Source organism: Gopherus evgoodei, chromosome 1 (genome assembly GCF_007399415.2).
Source record: "Gopherus evgoodei ecotype Sinaloan lineage chromosome 1, rGopEvg1_v1.p, whole genome shotgun sequence".
In the NCBI taxonomy this organism is placed as follows: Eukaryota; Metazoa; Chordata; order Testudines; family Testudinidae; genus Gopherus; species Gopherus evgoodei.
In genome coordinates, this window is record NC_044322.1 from 246,535,689 (window position 1) to 246,549,657 (window position 13,969).

Consider the following 13,969-nt stretch of genomic DNA (forward strand, 5'->3'; position numbering starts at 1 on the left):
CTGAAACGTGCACAAGCCTTTGCAACTAATTCTACAACTCTCTGCATGCATTGCTGCTCAAAATTGTCTTATTAGTCAAGTTGTTGGGGAAGATGCAGGAATTCCTTTGGTGAAACTATGGCCTAGATAAAGCAGGAGTTTAGCAGAGATTAATGGTCGCTTCTAGCCTTAAAATCTATTAAACAAGTTCACTCTGTACTTATTCTTCAAAGTATATTTCAATAGACTGTTTTCAGGCAGGACTTTAAGAACTTCTTTCACTGATGATTGAAATATTTCCTGTTTTAGGGAGAAACAGGTACCTCTTTGAAGCAGACCTAAGATCAGATTGGGCATCAGATACATGCTTTTATTTTGCCAACCTTCTTTCTAGGCATTACAAAAAGTGGGTAAATAATGCATCATGGACTGAAACTATACAGTTATACAGCTGTCAGTCCTGACCTCTGTTAACAAAACCAGCCTTTCACAAATGAGACCAACTACACCTTGAACACTTCTCTGCTTTCTCCTGTGCCACGCCATATGCCTGGGAGAAGCTCCTTGTAAAAAGCTGCAAAGCTACTACATTGTCTTCCTTAAAGCCCACCTCTGCCATGAAGCCCACACAACACTTGACAATGGCTATAAACATGGTAGTTTCACAGATACCTTGTTCTTTCACAACCTGTTTGTTTTTCTCCCCCTGTTGTCTCTCATCATATAGTTAGACTATAAGTTCTTTGGGGCAGGACTGCCTTGTTTATTTTGTGTGTGTACAGGACCTAGCACAATGTGACCCTGATCCCTGAATGAAGCTTTGAGGATCTACTACAATACAAATAATAATTAATGTTTCCTTCAGTGATTCAAATTCATCTACTGAAACTCCAGTGAGTTCAATGAAGTTACACCAAGCGTGAATTTGGTCTAATACAATTATTTAAACATTTGAAAGCAATATACTCTATTTTAAAGGATATATTAAAGGGGGGGGGGAAACCAGTGCAAAAAGTATTTCCTATAAATTTTGAAATAAAACAAGGTGGCAAATTAATTTCTGTACAGATGAACCACTAAAAATATTGTAATTAGTAAGACACTGAAAAAGACTGAACAGAACTGAAATGGATTTAATATGTGTTGAATAAAATATAAACTTGGAATACTTTTTAATCCTTGTTTAACCCCAAAAGAGGCAGGCAGACAGATTGATCTAGGGGACTGGATGGCTGAAGAGATTATTAACAGGATAAAGAACTTCTAGGTCACCAAACCCTTGGTCCAGGAACACTTGAGTATGGCTGCTCAGGCCCATCCAAGGTCTAATTTAAATGGAACTTTGTAGAGTTACAAAGGCCAGGACATTTTAAGTTAATTATACATTAAAAAGCCTAAACATTTGAAAGTATGGACACAGTTCAGCCACCTCTGAGAGTCTTAAAGCTGCCCCTGTACATCTGCAAACCATCCATGCAGATTCATCAGAAAAACTTACATTTATAAACTACTACTATACTTTCCCACATCTGACACATACAAGTATGCATCCTACCCAACCACAGATTTATCACACGCACACACACACACACCATGGAGCCTCTCAGCGTAAGTACAGTGGAAAAAATACAATACACACAGTAACACTAAGAGCATAATGTTCTGACCAAAATTTCCTCCACAAACTTCACCAGCTACTCAGCCTGAAGGAGATGCTCCCCTCCCCAAAGGGCCTTATACTGTACCCCAAAGGTAAAAAGCACAGGAAGCATCTTCTGTAGTGTAGGACGTTCATATAAATAGGACCTATCAGCAGATGTATCCTGTGAAATCTCAACTCTCAGGATGGTGCATGGAAAGAGAAAGACAGTCTCTCAAGACCCAAATCTTTTAGGACATTATAGATCAAAATGAACACACTGAATTGCAAATCAGAAGCCTGGGGAGTCTATAGAGAATAGTTGGGGATATGTAGGCTTCACATGACTCATACAGCCAACCAGCCAGCCAGTCTCATTTTGTGTTGGCTGATGCTTGGCTGAGTCGCATTTAGAGCGAGTGATTGTAATCTAATCTGGAGGTGAAAAAGGCATGAATGACCACAGTTGGGTCCATGGCATGGAAGAGATGTCACAATCTCCTAGTTAAACAAAGGTAATGAAAGGGTCTTCCAGCCACTGCCATTACTTGAGACTGAGAAGAGCAGCGGGGGATTCCAGAGCCTGTAGAAGCTGTTAATATCAAAGAGCAGACATACCACTTTAGCTGAATCAATGCATACTGCCCTCACAAGATCCCCTAAGTCAACCAGCATCACCTGAGTCTTGTCTGAACTGAACCTTGCCAGTCCTATCACAGCCAGACTACAGGAAAGCAGATAATTTTACCATCTAGGCCTGCTGAGAGTAGAGCTGAGCATTGTCGTCATACCAATGACATTGCAGCCTAACCCACCTCAGTATTTCCTCTAGCAACTTCACCAAGGAAGTCACTTCAGGAAAAAAATGGCAGGGGGAGGCAGAGAGGAGAGTTTTGTCAGCATATACAAGGTTATATGTGGTTATAAGTTTCAGAAGGAGGGGAATGGAGCACATAGACTTATGAAAAGTCCCGGGGGCACTCTGCCCCCTTGTCCAATAGCAAATGATGTTCCTGAACTTCACGTATATGTTGAACAGGAGAGCTGACATACCTGTACAATCCCACATGAAAGAACGCTAGGGGTAGATAAACAAGTACTCTCCAGGTAGGACTTTACCAAGAAAGGGACAGAGCCCCTGTCATGTGATTCCACCTACTCCTGGCAAGACAACAACTCAGAATCAGTAATATCTAACGCAGCTCAAAGAGCCATTATGGACACCTAATCTTTTGTGCGTTGCCAGTAGGAGATCATCACTGGCCATGAAACTAATGGTGCTAGTTTCTGTACCACACCCTGGCTTTGAACCTGGTTGAAAGAGATCAAATATGTTAAATAAAAAACACTGTCACACAACTGTAAAATGTATTTATCTGCAAGGACATTGTGAGGATTAATGTTAGCACAGCACTCTGGTAACATAAAATCTTATGTTAGAGTTCAATTATAATAAAAGGACTTACAATATTCCTCATATGTTTCAACAATATTGTCAGGTGGGTGCTCTCATAGGATATGACTAACTGCACTCCAGGTTTCTGTTCAGTAGATTTAGGACCTGAAATAAGCAAAAGAAATGAATTTCCAGCTACTGAAAGAGTGAATTTCCAGTTAGTGAAAATATTAATGGAAATGCATAGCTAAAGCATTGAAATACTATTTTACATAACATGTAAAACAAAATATTGCCTGCTTAAGGAAGGTCTGGAATTGGAAAACACTAGAGATGAGCTTGTTATAAATATTAGAGAGCCATTACGAGAGATTTAAAATTTTCCATTTGTCATCAGTCTGAATTTCAGCTGAAATGTTATGACTTAATTGTCCATACCCTAAGGGTATTTTTGTAGAAAAATGAATATAATTGAGCTGTTGTTTGTGATTTTTCCTATATATTTTTTTTAAAAGAATTACATGGGTTTTCAATTTCTTCCAGTTTGCAGTGGGGGAAAAAAAGTTCCTACTTGTGTAGGAGGCAAGGCATGTAAATCAGTATAGAATTTGGCTCACATTTATAGACACAAGAGTTTGCAGAAAGGTTCCAAAACAACTGCAGATTTATGAGAGCTAAAGATACAGGGAATAAAGAAAAGGAAAAGATTACTATATATTTGCCAATTGCAGGCAGGGGTGAAAGTAACATTCCATACTTACCAGGCTCTGGTCCCTGGAAGGGACAGGGCCTCGGTGGAAGGGGCGGGGCTGGGGTCAGGGCCAGCTCTAACTTTTTTTCCACCTCACACAAAATAAAAGAGCGCTGCCCTGTCGTAACACCCCCTCACAAGCACCGTGCCACCCAAGCCCCCGCCCCCTCCAAGCGCCACGCCTTTGAAACAAAAACAAACAAAAAAAACCCTCCAGGGCCACCCAGCCGAACCAAAAAAATAAACAAAAACCCGAGAGCGACCCTGCCTCAAGGTGCCGCCCCAAGCATGTGCTTGGTCATCTGGTGCCTGGAGCCAGCCCTGGCTGGGGTCAGTATCCCCAAGCCAGCCCATCCGCACTGCCTGGCCTGTGCCGCCTGGGGCTCCAGCGGCAATTGGCCTGGGGATCTGGCCGCTGCTGCTACGGCAGCGGCAGCCGAAGCCCTAGGCCCTTTTAAATTGCAGCCCCGGGGAAGCTGCCCCTTTTTCCACCTCCAGCAGCAGCCCGGGGTGGGGAGGGGGCAAAAGGAGCGATGATGTTAAAGTGCTACCACAGCAGCACTTTAACCAGAGTACTTAAAGCACTGCCATGGCAGTGCTTTAACATCAGCTGAGTATGGGCCAGTACCGGCAGCCACTTTTTACCGGTACGCCCTACCAGCCCGTACCGGCTTACTTTCACCTCTGATTGAAGGCCTGATCCCATGGTCCTGATACTTTGCACAAATTCATATTAATTTGCAATCACAGTCTGATCCTGTTCCCACTGAAACCGGGGGCAAAAATTCCATCACCTTGAATGCAAGCCCAGCCAGGTTTGTAATCTCAGCACTGACTCAGTATTTCCTATCAGTACTTTTAGAGGCATTGAGCCAAATGTCTTTACCAAAAAAGTTGTTTTTTTTTTAAATTGTGGGATAACGAATGCAGGTTAGCTGTCCTGCTGTAGAATCCTAGTGGACAGGCACAGGTAGCTTTTACCATGATGTAGTTAGGTCAAGGTCAACATTTTACCTCCCACCTGTGGTTGACCTCACGTTGCTTGAAGTAAAAATGACAGTCTCTTGTCTCCACTAGGATTTTTGCAGAGAGATAGCTAACCCTTGTTATTTATCCTGCTGTAAAAAAATACCCTCAACCTCTATGTAAACTACTCTAACTTTACTGGAACAAGTAGGGTTTCATTTTACTAACATTAGGACTGAATTTGGCCCATTATATCCATTTACTAAACTAACAAAAAAGTGAGAGTTTGCTCCTATTATTATTTATTTGTTTTATTGTAGTGCCTAGGAGCTCCATTCATGGACCAGGATCCCACCATGCTAGGTGCTGTACAAACACACAAGAAAAAGACAGTTCCTGCCCCAAAAGCTTGCAATCTAAGTTTAAGCCAAGAGCCAGCAGCTGGATACAGGTAGATGGGGGACCATAAGAAAACAATATTGTCTAATAAAACAAGATAGACACAGAGTGGGGAAGGGGTAGGACACACAAGCAGAGTGAACAATGGGATGGCAGCAACTGTCTTGTTAGGTCCACCATTTTTGGGAATGGGGTGATACTTGGGAGGGGATCAGCTAAATGAAAAGAAAAAGGAGGGTGAGAGGGACAGGGCAGAGGAGAAGAGGGTAAGGTGGTGGAGTTGTGGAGTGAAGCTGAGATGAAGAGCCTGAGGAAGGGGGAGGGCAGGGAGGAAGGGAGGGCTGGAGCAAACAGCCAATCAGCAGAGGGCAGAGAAAGTCAAAGCACTTTGTACTGTTTGGCTCCTCCTGTTTCTACTGGCTGGAGTCTCTGGCTGGCTACTCTCTATAGCTCTCCATCATGCCATGAGGTGGGAATGGAGGCACCATCTGGGTCCTTGTGCCACCGGACTAAGAAGATGTTGATGGGAGGGATGACCCTAGTTGGGCTCCACTTTATGCACTCTCCCACCCATGGTAGCAATCCTTGCTTTGGCTTCATCTATTGCTACCAATCTGTGGCTGTCTCCTCTCTGCAGATTTCACACCCCCACCCTCACGTGGCCTGGGGGAATCACCTAGATCTCAGTGCACCTAGACTCTGGTAGGGTCTCTGCTGGCCAGTTCTGGAGCAGTGCTGGGGGAGGGATGGACACTGTTTTATCCTCACCCTCACTGCAGCAGATATTAACCCCATCATGCCAGTACAGCTATGCAAGTATGCGTGAGGTTCTGTTCTGCTTACATCATTATCCAAATACTCCCAAAACATGGGGAAAGTTCAAATCAAAATCTGAACTTCATAACTATTCCCTATCCCTACAAAAAATCCTACATTCAAAAATAAAATAATGTAAAACTTTACATCCTACATGTCCAATCAGTCCTACTTCTTGTTCAGTCAATCACTAAGAGAAACAAGTCTGTTTCCATTTATGGGAGACAATGCTGCCCACTTCTTAATTACAATGTCACCTGGAAGTGAGAACAGGCATTTGCATGGCACTGTTGTAGCTGGCGTCATTGCAAGATATTGCCAGATGCATATGCCTCTTCATTCTTTAGCCATTTTTCCAGAGGACATGTTTCCATGCTAATAACACTCATTAAAAAATGCGTTAATTAAATTTGTGACTGAACTCTTTGGGGGAGCATTGTATGTCTCCTGCTCTGTTTTACTTGCATTCTGCCATATATTTCATGTTATAGCAATCTTGGATGATGACCCAGCACATGTTTGTTTTAAGAACACTTGCACTGCAAATTTGACAAAATGCAAAGAAGATACCAATGTGAAATTTCTAAAGATAGCTACAGCACTCAACCCAAGATTTAAGAATCTGAAGTGCCTTCCAAAATCTGAGAGGGGTGAGGTATTGAGCATGCTTTCAGAAGTCTTAAAAGAGCAACACTCTGATGCGGAAACTACAGAGCCCAAACCACTAAAAAAGAAAATTAATCTTGTTCTGATGGCATCTGGCTCAGATGATGAAAATGAACATGTGTTGGTTTGCTCCACTTTCAATCGTTATCGAGCAGAACCCATCATCAGCATGGATGCATGTCCCCTGGAATGGTGGTTGAAGCATCAAGGGACATATGAATCTTTAGTGCATCTGGCATGTAAATATCTTGTGACACCAGCTACAACAGTGCAGTGTGAATGCCTGTTCTCAATTTCAGGTGATGTTGTAAACAAGAAGCAGGCAGCATTATCTTCTGCAAATATAAACAAACTTGTTTTTCTGAGCGATTGGCTGAACAAGAAGTAGGACTGATTGGATTAGTAGGCTCTAAAGTTTTACATTGTTTTATTTTTGAATGCAGGATTTTTTGCACAGAATTCTACGTCTGTAAGTTCAACTTTCATGATAAAGAGATTGTACTACAGTACTTGTATTAGGTGAATTGAAAAATACCATCTTGTGTTTAACAGTGCAAATATTTGTAATAAAAAATAAATATGAAGTGAACACTGTACACTTTGTATTCTGTGTTGTAATTGAAATCAATATATTTGAAAATGTAGAAAACATCAAATTTTTAAATAAATGGTATTCTATTATTGTTTAATAGAGCAATTAATTGCACGCGATTCATTTTTTTAAGCACGCGACAGCCCTAATTTCAATGCTAGAATGATTGTGTTATAACAATCTATTTCCTTCTTATATTGCATAGCGACTAGGTGAGCATCACTAAGAATCACTTAAACAGTGACAGGAGGGGAAGGAAAAAAATCCAATGAATTACAGAACTTCATAGGTTTAGTGTTTCTCTTGGGTAATTAGAAGCAAACGGAAATGGTTAAATAGTTTTTCATAAATAGTCATAAAAATTGTGCTAAAGCAGTTGTAGCAATACAGAGGATAGAATACTTGAGTATGAAACAGGGAGTTGTGTTTGAACATAAGGATACAATTATCTTGGGGGCTCTATTGATACTATGAATTGCAAGAGGTCAACTTCAGAAGTTTAGAAAGCACATCAGATCTCAGAGTGTAAATTACAGTGTTAGAATTCAGTTGAGAATCATGTCTTGCCCCACCCCTTTTGTATCTGTTCTATTAATGTTTTAAAAAGTGAAACTTTCCATCCAATGGAGGAATTCTTCACTTGCAATTGACATTTTTATATGTAAGAAATAAATTTATTAATTGTTTAACTAGGTTAAGGTGCAATAGATCAGGGGAAATACATATATTAATCACATGAAAATCTGAGATCTGAAACAGACACCATAGGTATGAGCATGGCTTTTTTTTTTTTTGCCTTTTTCCAGTGTATATATGAAATGGATTTGACAACACAGATAAAATGATCTGAACACAAGGAAGAAAAGGGGAAAAAACTGAACACAAGCAGTTTGATTCTGCAAGGCACTGAGGGGGTTCCTCTGAGGCATTAACCACCTTCAACTTCCATCAGCTACAATCAGCAATAGCAGCCAGATGCCATCAGCTGTTTTTGGCTATCAGGTCACAGTTTAGACACTCCTGCATTCAGTGCCAAATTGTGTTCTCGTTGAAGTTGATGGACGTTTTGCCATTTTCTTTTATGAGACCAGAATTTTGACCTAAACTATAATGGCGCACACCTGCTCTGATGCCCAATATGGATACGGAGCAGCTGGTGGACCAGCATGCTTAAGCTCTGCATTGTTAAAAGATGGTGTGCACTGCTGGTTCTCTCTTATAAACAAGGGCCAAACATTTGTGTAATGGAAGACAAAGTCAGAACTCCCATTGACTTCAATCGAATCAAGATTTGACTTCTAAGGATTGATCCTACGCTCACTGAAGTCAATGGAAAAGCTCCTATAAGTGCCCAAAGCATAGCCCCAGGGCTGAATAGTTCTTTTAATATGACTTGTGGATGCTTCTTCCCTGGGTTTATTTATTTTTGATTATTTAAAACTAAACATGCTAATTTATTTGGAAATTAACTGCAGTTTTAGGCTGAATAATTTGCAGTGTTTGTGTTCCCCTTATTTATTTGGATGGTCATTTTTTAAAGCAAATTACAGCCCTAGTTTATGTTCTTGTCAATGTTTCTGGAATCATCATTTTTAAAGAAACCATGCACTGTAGTCATTGTGTTGTATGAGAAATTAAGAAAGTAAGGCAATGGATACAGAGAAATTGATCAAATCTCCTTGAGGGAACCTACCCTGGAAGAATACTTTGCAATCCTTTGATGCATAAAAGCAAAATGCTGTGCAAACACTAACTAAAGAAGCTTCTCAGCACACCTGGAAGGTAGGTAAATCTTATTCTATCTCCTACATCCTTTGATTTCAAGTATCAAAGGGGGAGCCATGTTAGTCTGGATCTGTAAAAAACAACAGAGGTCCTGTGGCACTTATAGACTAACAGACATATTGGAGCATAAGCTTTCGTGGGTGAATTTATGTCATTTATCTCACACCTTTCCTCTCAAGACCTGTTTTAACGATCTACCATCAAAGGTTGATGGAACCAGTTCAGCTTGAATGGATTGGGGTAGAATACTGCAAAAATGACCAACTGCTCTACTGACAGTTTGGTAGAGAATTATAATCCTCCTGTCCTCGACTGTTGAAAGATTAGCTCCTAACACCCTTTCTCCTAGCTTTTGTCTCATAAGACATCAAGAAATACTGATGGCCTGCAAAAGATGAAATACTAGGAACACAACAAGAAGCACATATGAGCACATGCCGCAGAGAGAGTTGTCATGTATCACAAAGAATAGTACAGAAGTCTGGTCTATCTAGGGCTGAGTCCCACATTAAGCACTGGGAGTGAAGCCTGCACAGGGAGGTGTAATGCACATTTCCTCATTCAATGAGCCTGTCTCTTGTTTTAAAAGGAGATAGGTCCTATTTTTCTGCTGGTATAAATGGGCACAGCTCTACTGACATCACTGGTGCTGCGCTCAATTGTGCCGACACAGACCTTGGCCTATATGTGAACAATTAGAAATGACAGAAACCATTTCATTTCTTCACAGTGTATAGTTGAATGGTCTGGAATTTTAATACTTTCAGCAGATGTAATTCAGTAAAAGAAAAATAAACAACATCACTGAATATCAAAATTGTTTTGATGGATATTTTTGCACAAAATAACACTTTTTTTTGATCATCATGAAACACCTTAGGCAAAATCATTTTTGATATCTGTTCCCCCCATAGTAGGCTAAGAGTACCTGGATGCATACAATATTGAGTATATTTCAGAATGCATCCCAGTGGGAATATTGCATCTGTATTCATGACAAAGTAAATTTGGCACGGAGTTTTAATCTCTTCATTGCTAGGAGCACATTACAAATTCATACATTTTAATTTTTATTTTACTCTCTTTAATAAGTGTAATTACCTATAATCTTTGAAAATTAAAGTGATGTAAGTGAAGGATGTTGTCAATCAAAATTCATAATCTGCTTGTTATGGGATATTGTTTCTCTTTTATATTCATTCTAATTAAGAGACAGGGCTGAAGGACAAATCACCAAGTTCTCACTCAGGCAAAACTCTTATTAAGCCAAGTGGAGTTTTGTCAGAATAGAGAGAGAGTAAAAAGGGAGGCCTGAATCATCCCATATATAGAAAAAAGGAGTAAAATCTTTGTGGGGGGAAGGGAAGAGGGAAGGTGTCTCCACACAGAGTTCCCCTCCTTCTACACCATCACTCCACTAAATAAAGGGATTGGCTTTACTCCTTGAGAATATGCTCAGGGCCCACCTTCAAGCCAGGAAAATCCCAGGGCTTCACTATACCTCTCCTCAGAGAATAATGGAACCACAGAGTTAGCAGCAACCACCAAGGTTATCTACCCCCTGCCAAGGTGCAGGATTTGTTGTAACTATCCAGCCTCCTTTTGAAACCTCCAGTGAAGTAGATTCCATGACTTCCACAGGAAGTTTGTTCCATTGTGCTACTGTTCTTACAGTTAGGAAGTTTTTCCTGATATTTAATCTAAATTTTCTATGCCGTAGTTTGAACCCATTGCTTCTTGTCCTGCCCTCTATGGCAAGAGAGAACAATTTTTCTCCATCTTTCTTATGGCAGCCTTCAAGTATTTGAAGACCACTATCATGTTTCTTTTCCAAACTAAACATACCCAGTTCCTTCAGCCTTTGCTCATATAGCTGACATTCCATCCCTTTGACGATTTTAGTCACTCATCTCTGGACCCTTTCCAGTTTCTCTATATCTTTTTTATACAGCAGTGACTAAAATTGGACACAGTACTCCAGCTGAGGCTTAACCAGCACTGAGTAGAGTGGTACTATCATCAGCCATGACTTATGTGCTATTCCTTTCTTAATGGAGCCCAAAATTGCATTAGATTTGCAACAGCGTTGTATCATTGACTCATGTTGAGGTTGTGATCCACTACAACTCTCAGATTCTTCTCAGCAGTGCTGCTGCAAAGCCAGTTATCCCCCATTCTGTATTTGTGTGTTTGGTTTTTGTCCCTTAAGGGTAGTACCTTACATTTGTCTTTGTTGAATTTCATTTTGTTGTCTATAGCCCAGTTTCTCCAATTTATCAAGAGCCCTTTGAATTTTAATTCTATCCTCCAAAGTATTTGCAATCCTCCCTAGATTTGTGTCACCTACAAATTTGATCAGCATGCTCTTTATTCCTATATCCAGGTCATTAATAAAGATGCTAAATAACACAAGACTCAGAAGAGATCCCTGTGGAACCCCACTTCAGACCTCCTTCTAATCTGTCATCCTTCCTTTAATCACTACTCTTTGTTTCCAGTTGTTTAACCAATTATGCATCCACTTAAAGGTAGTTCTACTGAGCCTGTATTTCTCCAGCTTACTTATGAGACTGTCATGTGGAACTGTGTCTAAAGTCTTGCTAAAAAGTCCAAGTATATTATGTCCATTGCATTCCCCCTATCCACCAAAGCAGTTACCTTGTCAAACAAGGAAATCAAGCTGGTTTGGCATGATTCTGTTCTTGGTAAATCCATGCTGGGTGTCAGTAATCACCCCTTCATCCTCCAGGTATTTGCAAATGGAATGTTTTATATATTGCTCAAGTAGCTTCCCAGGTATCAAGGTCAAACTGACTGGTCTATAGTTCCCCGGCTCCTCCTTTTCCCTGCTTTTAAAGATGGGTACTACATTAGCCCTTCTCCAGTCTTCCAGTACCTCTCCTATCATCCATAAGCCTGCAAATCTCAGTGACTCTGAGATTTCTTCAGAACCCTAGGGTAAATGGCAACAGGCCCTGCTGACCTGAATTAATTCAAATTAGTCAGAAGAACTCTGCTGTGTTCTTTACTTGTCCTTATCTACATTTATTTCCCTTTATTTTCTATAACAACTTCTCTAGTCATTGGGTCACATTATTTTTTGTATGAAGAGTGAAGCAAAGTAGGCACTGAGCAGTTCCACCTTCTTATCATCTTCCATTACCGGCTCACCTTCTCCACTGAGCAGTGGGCACACGCCATCCCTGATCTTTCGTTTTTGTCTGACATATTTGTAGAACCCCTGCTTATTGTCTCTAACACTTCTTTCCAGTTGTACCTCATTCCTTGCCTTGGCTTTCCTGACTTTGTCCCTAGATACTTGTGCTATACCCATGTATACATCCTTACTGACATGCACGTCCTTCCATTTCCTGCATGTACCCCTTTTGGTTTTTAGATAGCTAAAAAGCTCCTTGTGCAGCCACATTGGTCATGTGGCTCTTCTTATCTTTCCTCTGCATTGGAATAGCATCATGCTGAGCCTCTAGTATTACATCTTTCAGGAACTGCCAGCCCCCTTCGACTCCTATAAAGTCAAAGGGGGCTGACGGGGGCTCCTAGACCCACACACACCACTTCCCACTTTCCAAAGGAAGTTGAGGGAACAGTGCTCTGAAGGTGGCTACTCTGTATGCAGTTTAGGGCCTTCTTTGTGTTCTGTGCTGGTACAATGTCAAGCATAATAGAGCCCTGATCTATGACTGCTACTGAGATACAAACAACAAATAATGTGCAAGCAGGGGGAAATTCCCCTCCATAGCCAAGTAAAGAGCTCAGGATTTGGACATTAGAACAAAGAGAAAGGGCATTAACTACTTCAGTCTGCAAAATCTATGTGAGTGTCTTACTCTCAAAATCTTTAACAATTACAATGTTCTCTGTTTTCTAGGGTAACTGGAGATGAATATTCCTCTAAGACACAGACACCCTGCTTATTGAAAGCATCATTTCCCAAACTTTTGAAAGCCAAGTTCCCCTGCAGGCAAATGGCTCCCTACACCCCTTTCTCCGATTAGTAAAGGCCTGTGGATCTTAACTTGTACATCTGCTGTATTCCTCTCCCTCTGGCTAGTCTTACATGGCTCCCACATCACTAGAAAAATGTAAAGAGTTAACCAACAGGTTGGGTTATAGATATGATGGCTTGGTAGCTCACTAAATACTCAGAAAATAAATGCTGGTCCAGTTCAGAGTGAAAGGTTTTCTCCTTTAACCTGTGTACCATTGGCTATATAATAGTTTTTTGGATGGTCCACTGGGTTCAATTCCTGCTCTTCCACAGACTCATCATGTGACATCAGTGTCTCAGTCCCTCATGTGTAAAAGAGGGGTAACAGTAGTTCCTGATCTCTCAGGGGTGTGGAAGATAAATACATTTAAGACTGCGAGGTAGTCAGATACTACAGTAAAAGAAGCCATAAAGAGATAGAGAACCTAGCCCATGAACCAAGGCTAGAAGCTGTATTAAAAGTCTGGCTTGAGTTTTTGCAACAAAACTTTTATCTTGTCAGTGCTTTGCATCCTCCCAATCCTGGGACATGTAGGTATCATCAGAGCAAACATTACAGGGAATTGATAGGGTATAGAGATGTCTTGGCCATGTCTCTTGTGCTGCAGGGAGAGGGGCAGTAGGAGCCACTATAGCAATTCTATACCACCACAGGATCTCACTACAGAAGGGGAATCCTCCAGTGGCTGGTTAAGATGGAATTAGAATTGCTTTGTGTCACTAGAGTGGTATAGCCAAGGAGCAGAGCCTCAGTCTGTAAAGAAGAGGAACAAGCACATTGGACATGGAAGGGATGCGGTATTACTAGCAGCCACTTAGTTATGAAATGTGAATAGCTTGGTATCCTGGAGCTTTCTTATAGCTTGAAATACACAGCAAATGGTTGAACTGTTTTCGTGCAAGCAGAGCAGAACTGTGGCCTTCAGCATTAACTTTTATTTCCCCCACTTTCCCAAGTTGACTGCAGAAGA

The 13,969-nt window shown here is 41.0% G+C and overlaps 1 protein-coding gene across 3 annotated transcripts in view; it reads right to left on the reverse strand.

The window, feature by feature from the left end:
- Positions 1-13,969, reverse strand: part of PIK3C2G (phosphatidylinositol-4-phosphate 3-kinase catalytic subunit type 2 gamma) — a 335,543-nt gene that overhangs the window by 42,089 nt on the left and 279,485 nt on the right. For all 3 annotated transcript variants that reach the window (XM_030541961.1, XM_030541971.1, XM_030541952.1), the window contains one exon: positions 3,085-3,179. In XM_030541961.1, coding sequence (XP_030397821.1) covers positions 3,085-3,179 — 95 coding nt within the window. The remainder of the gene's footprint in view (positions 1-3,084; positions 3,180-13,969) is intronic.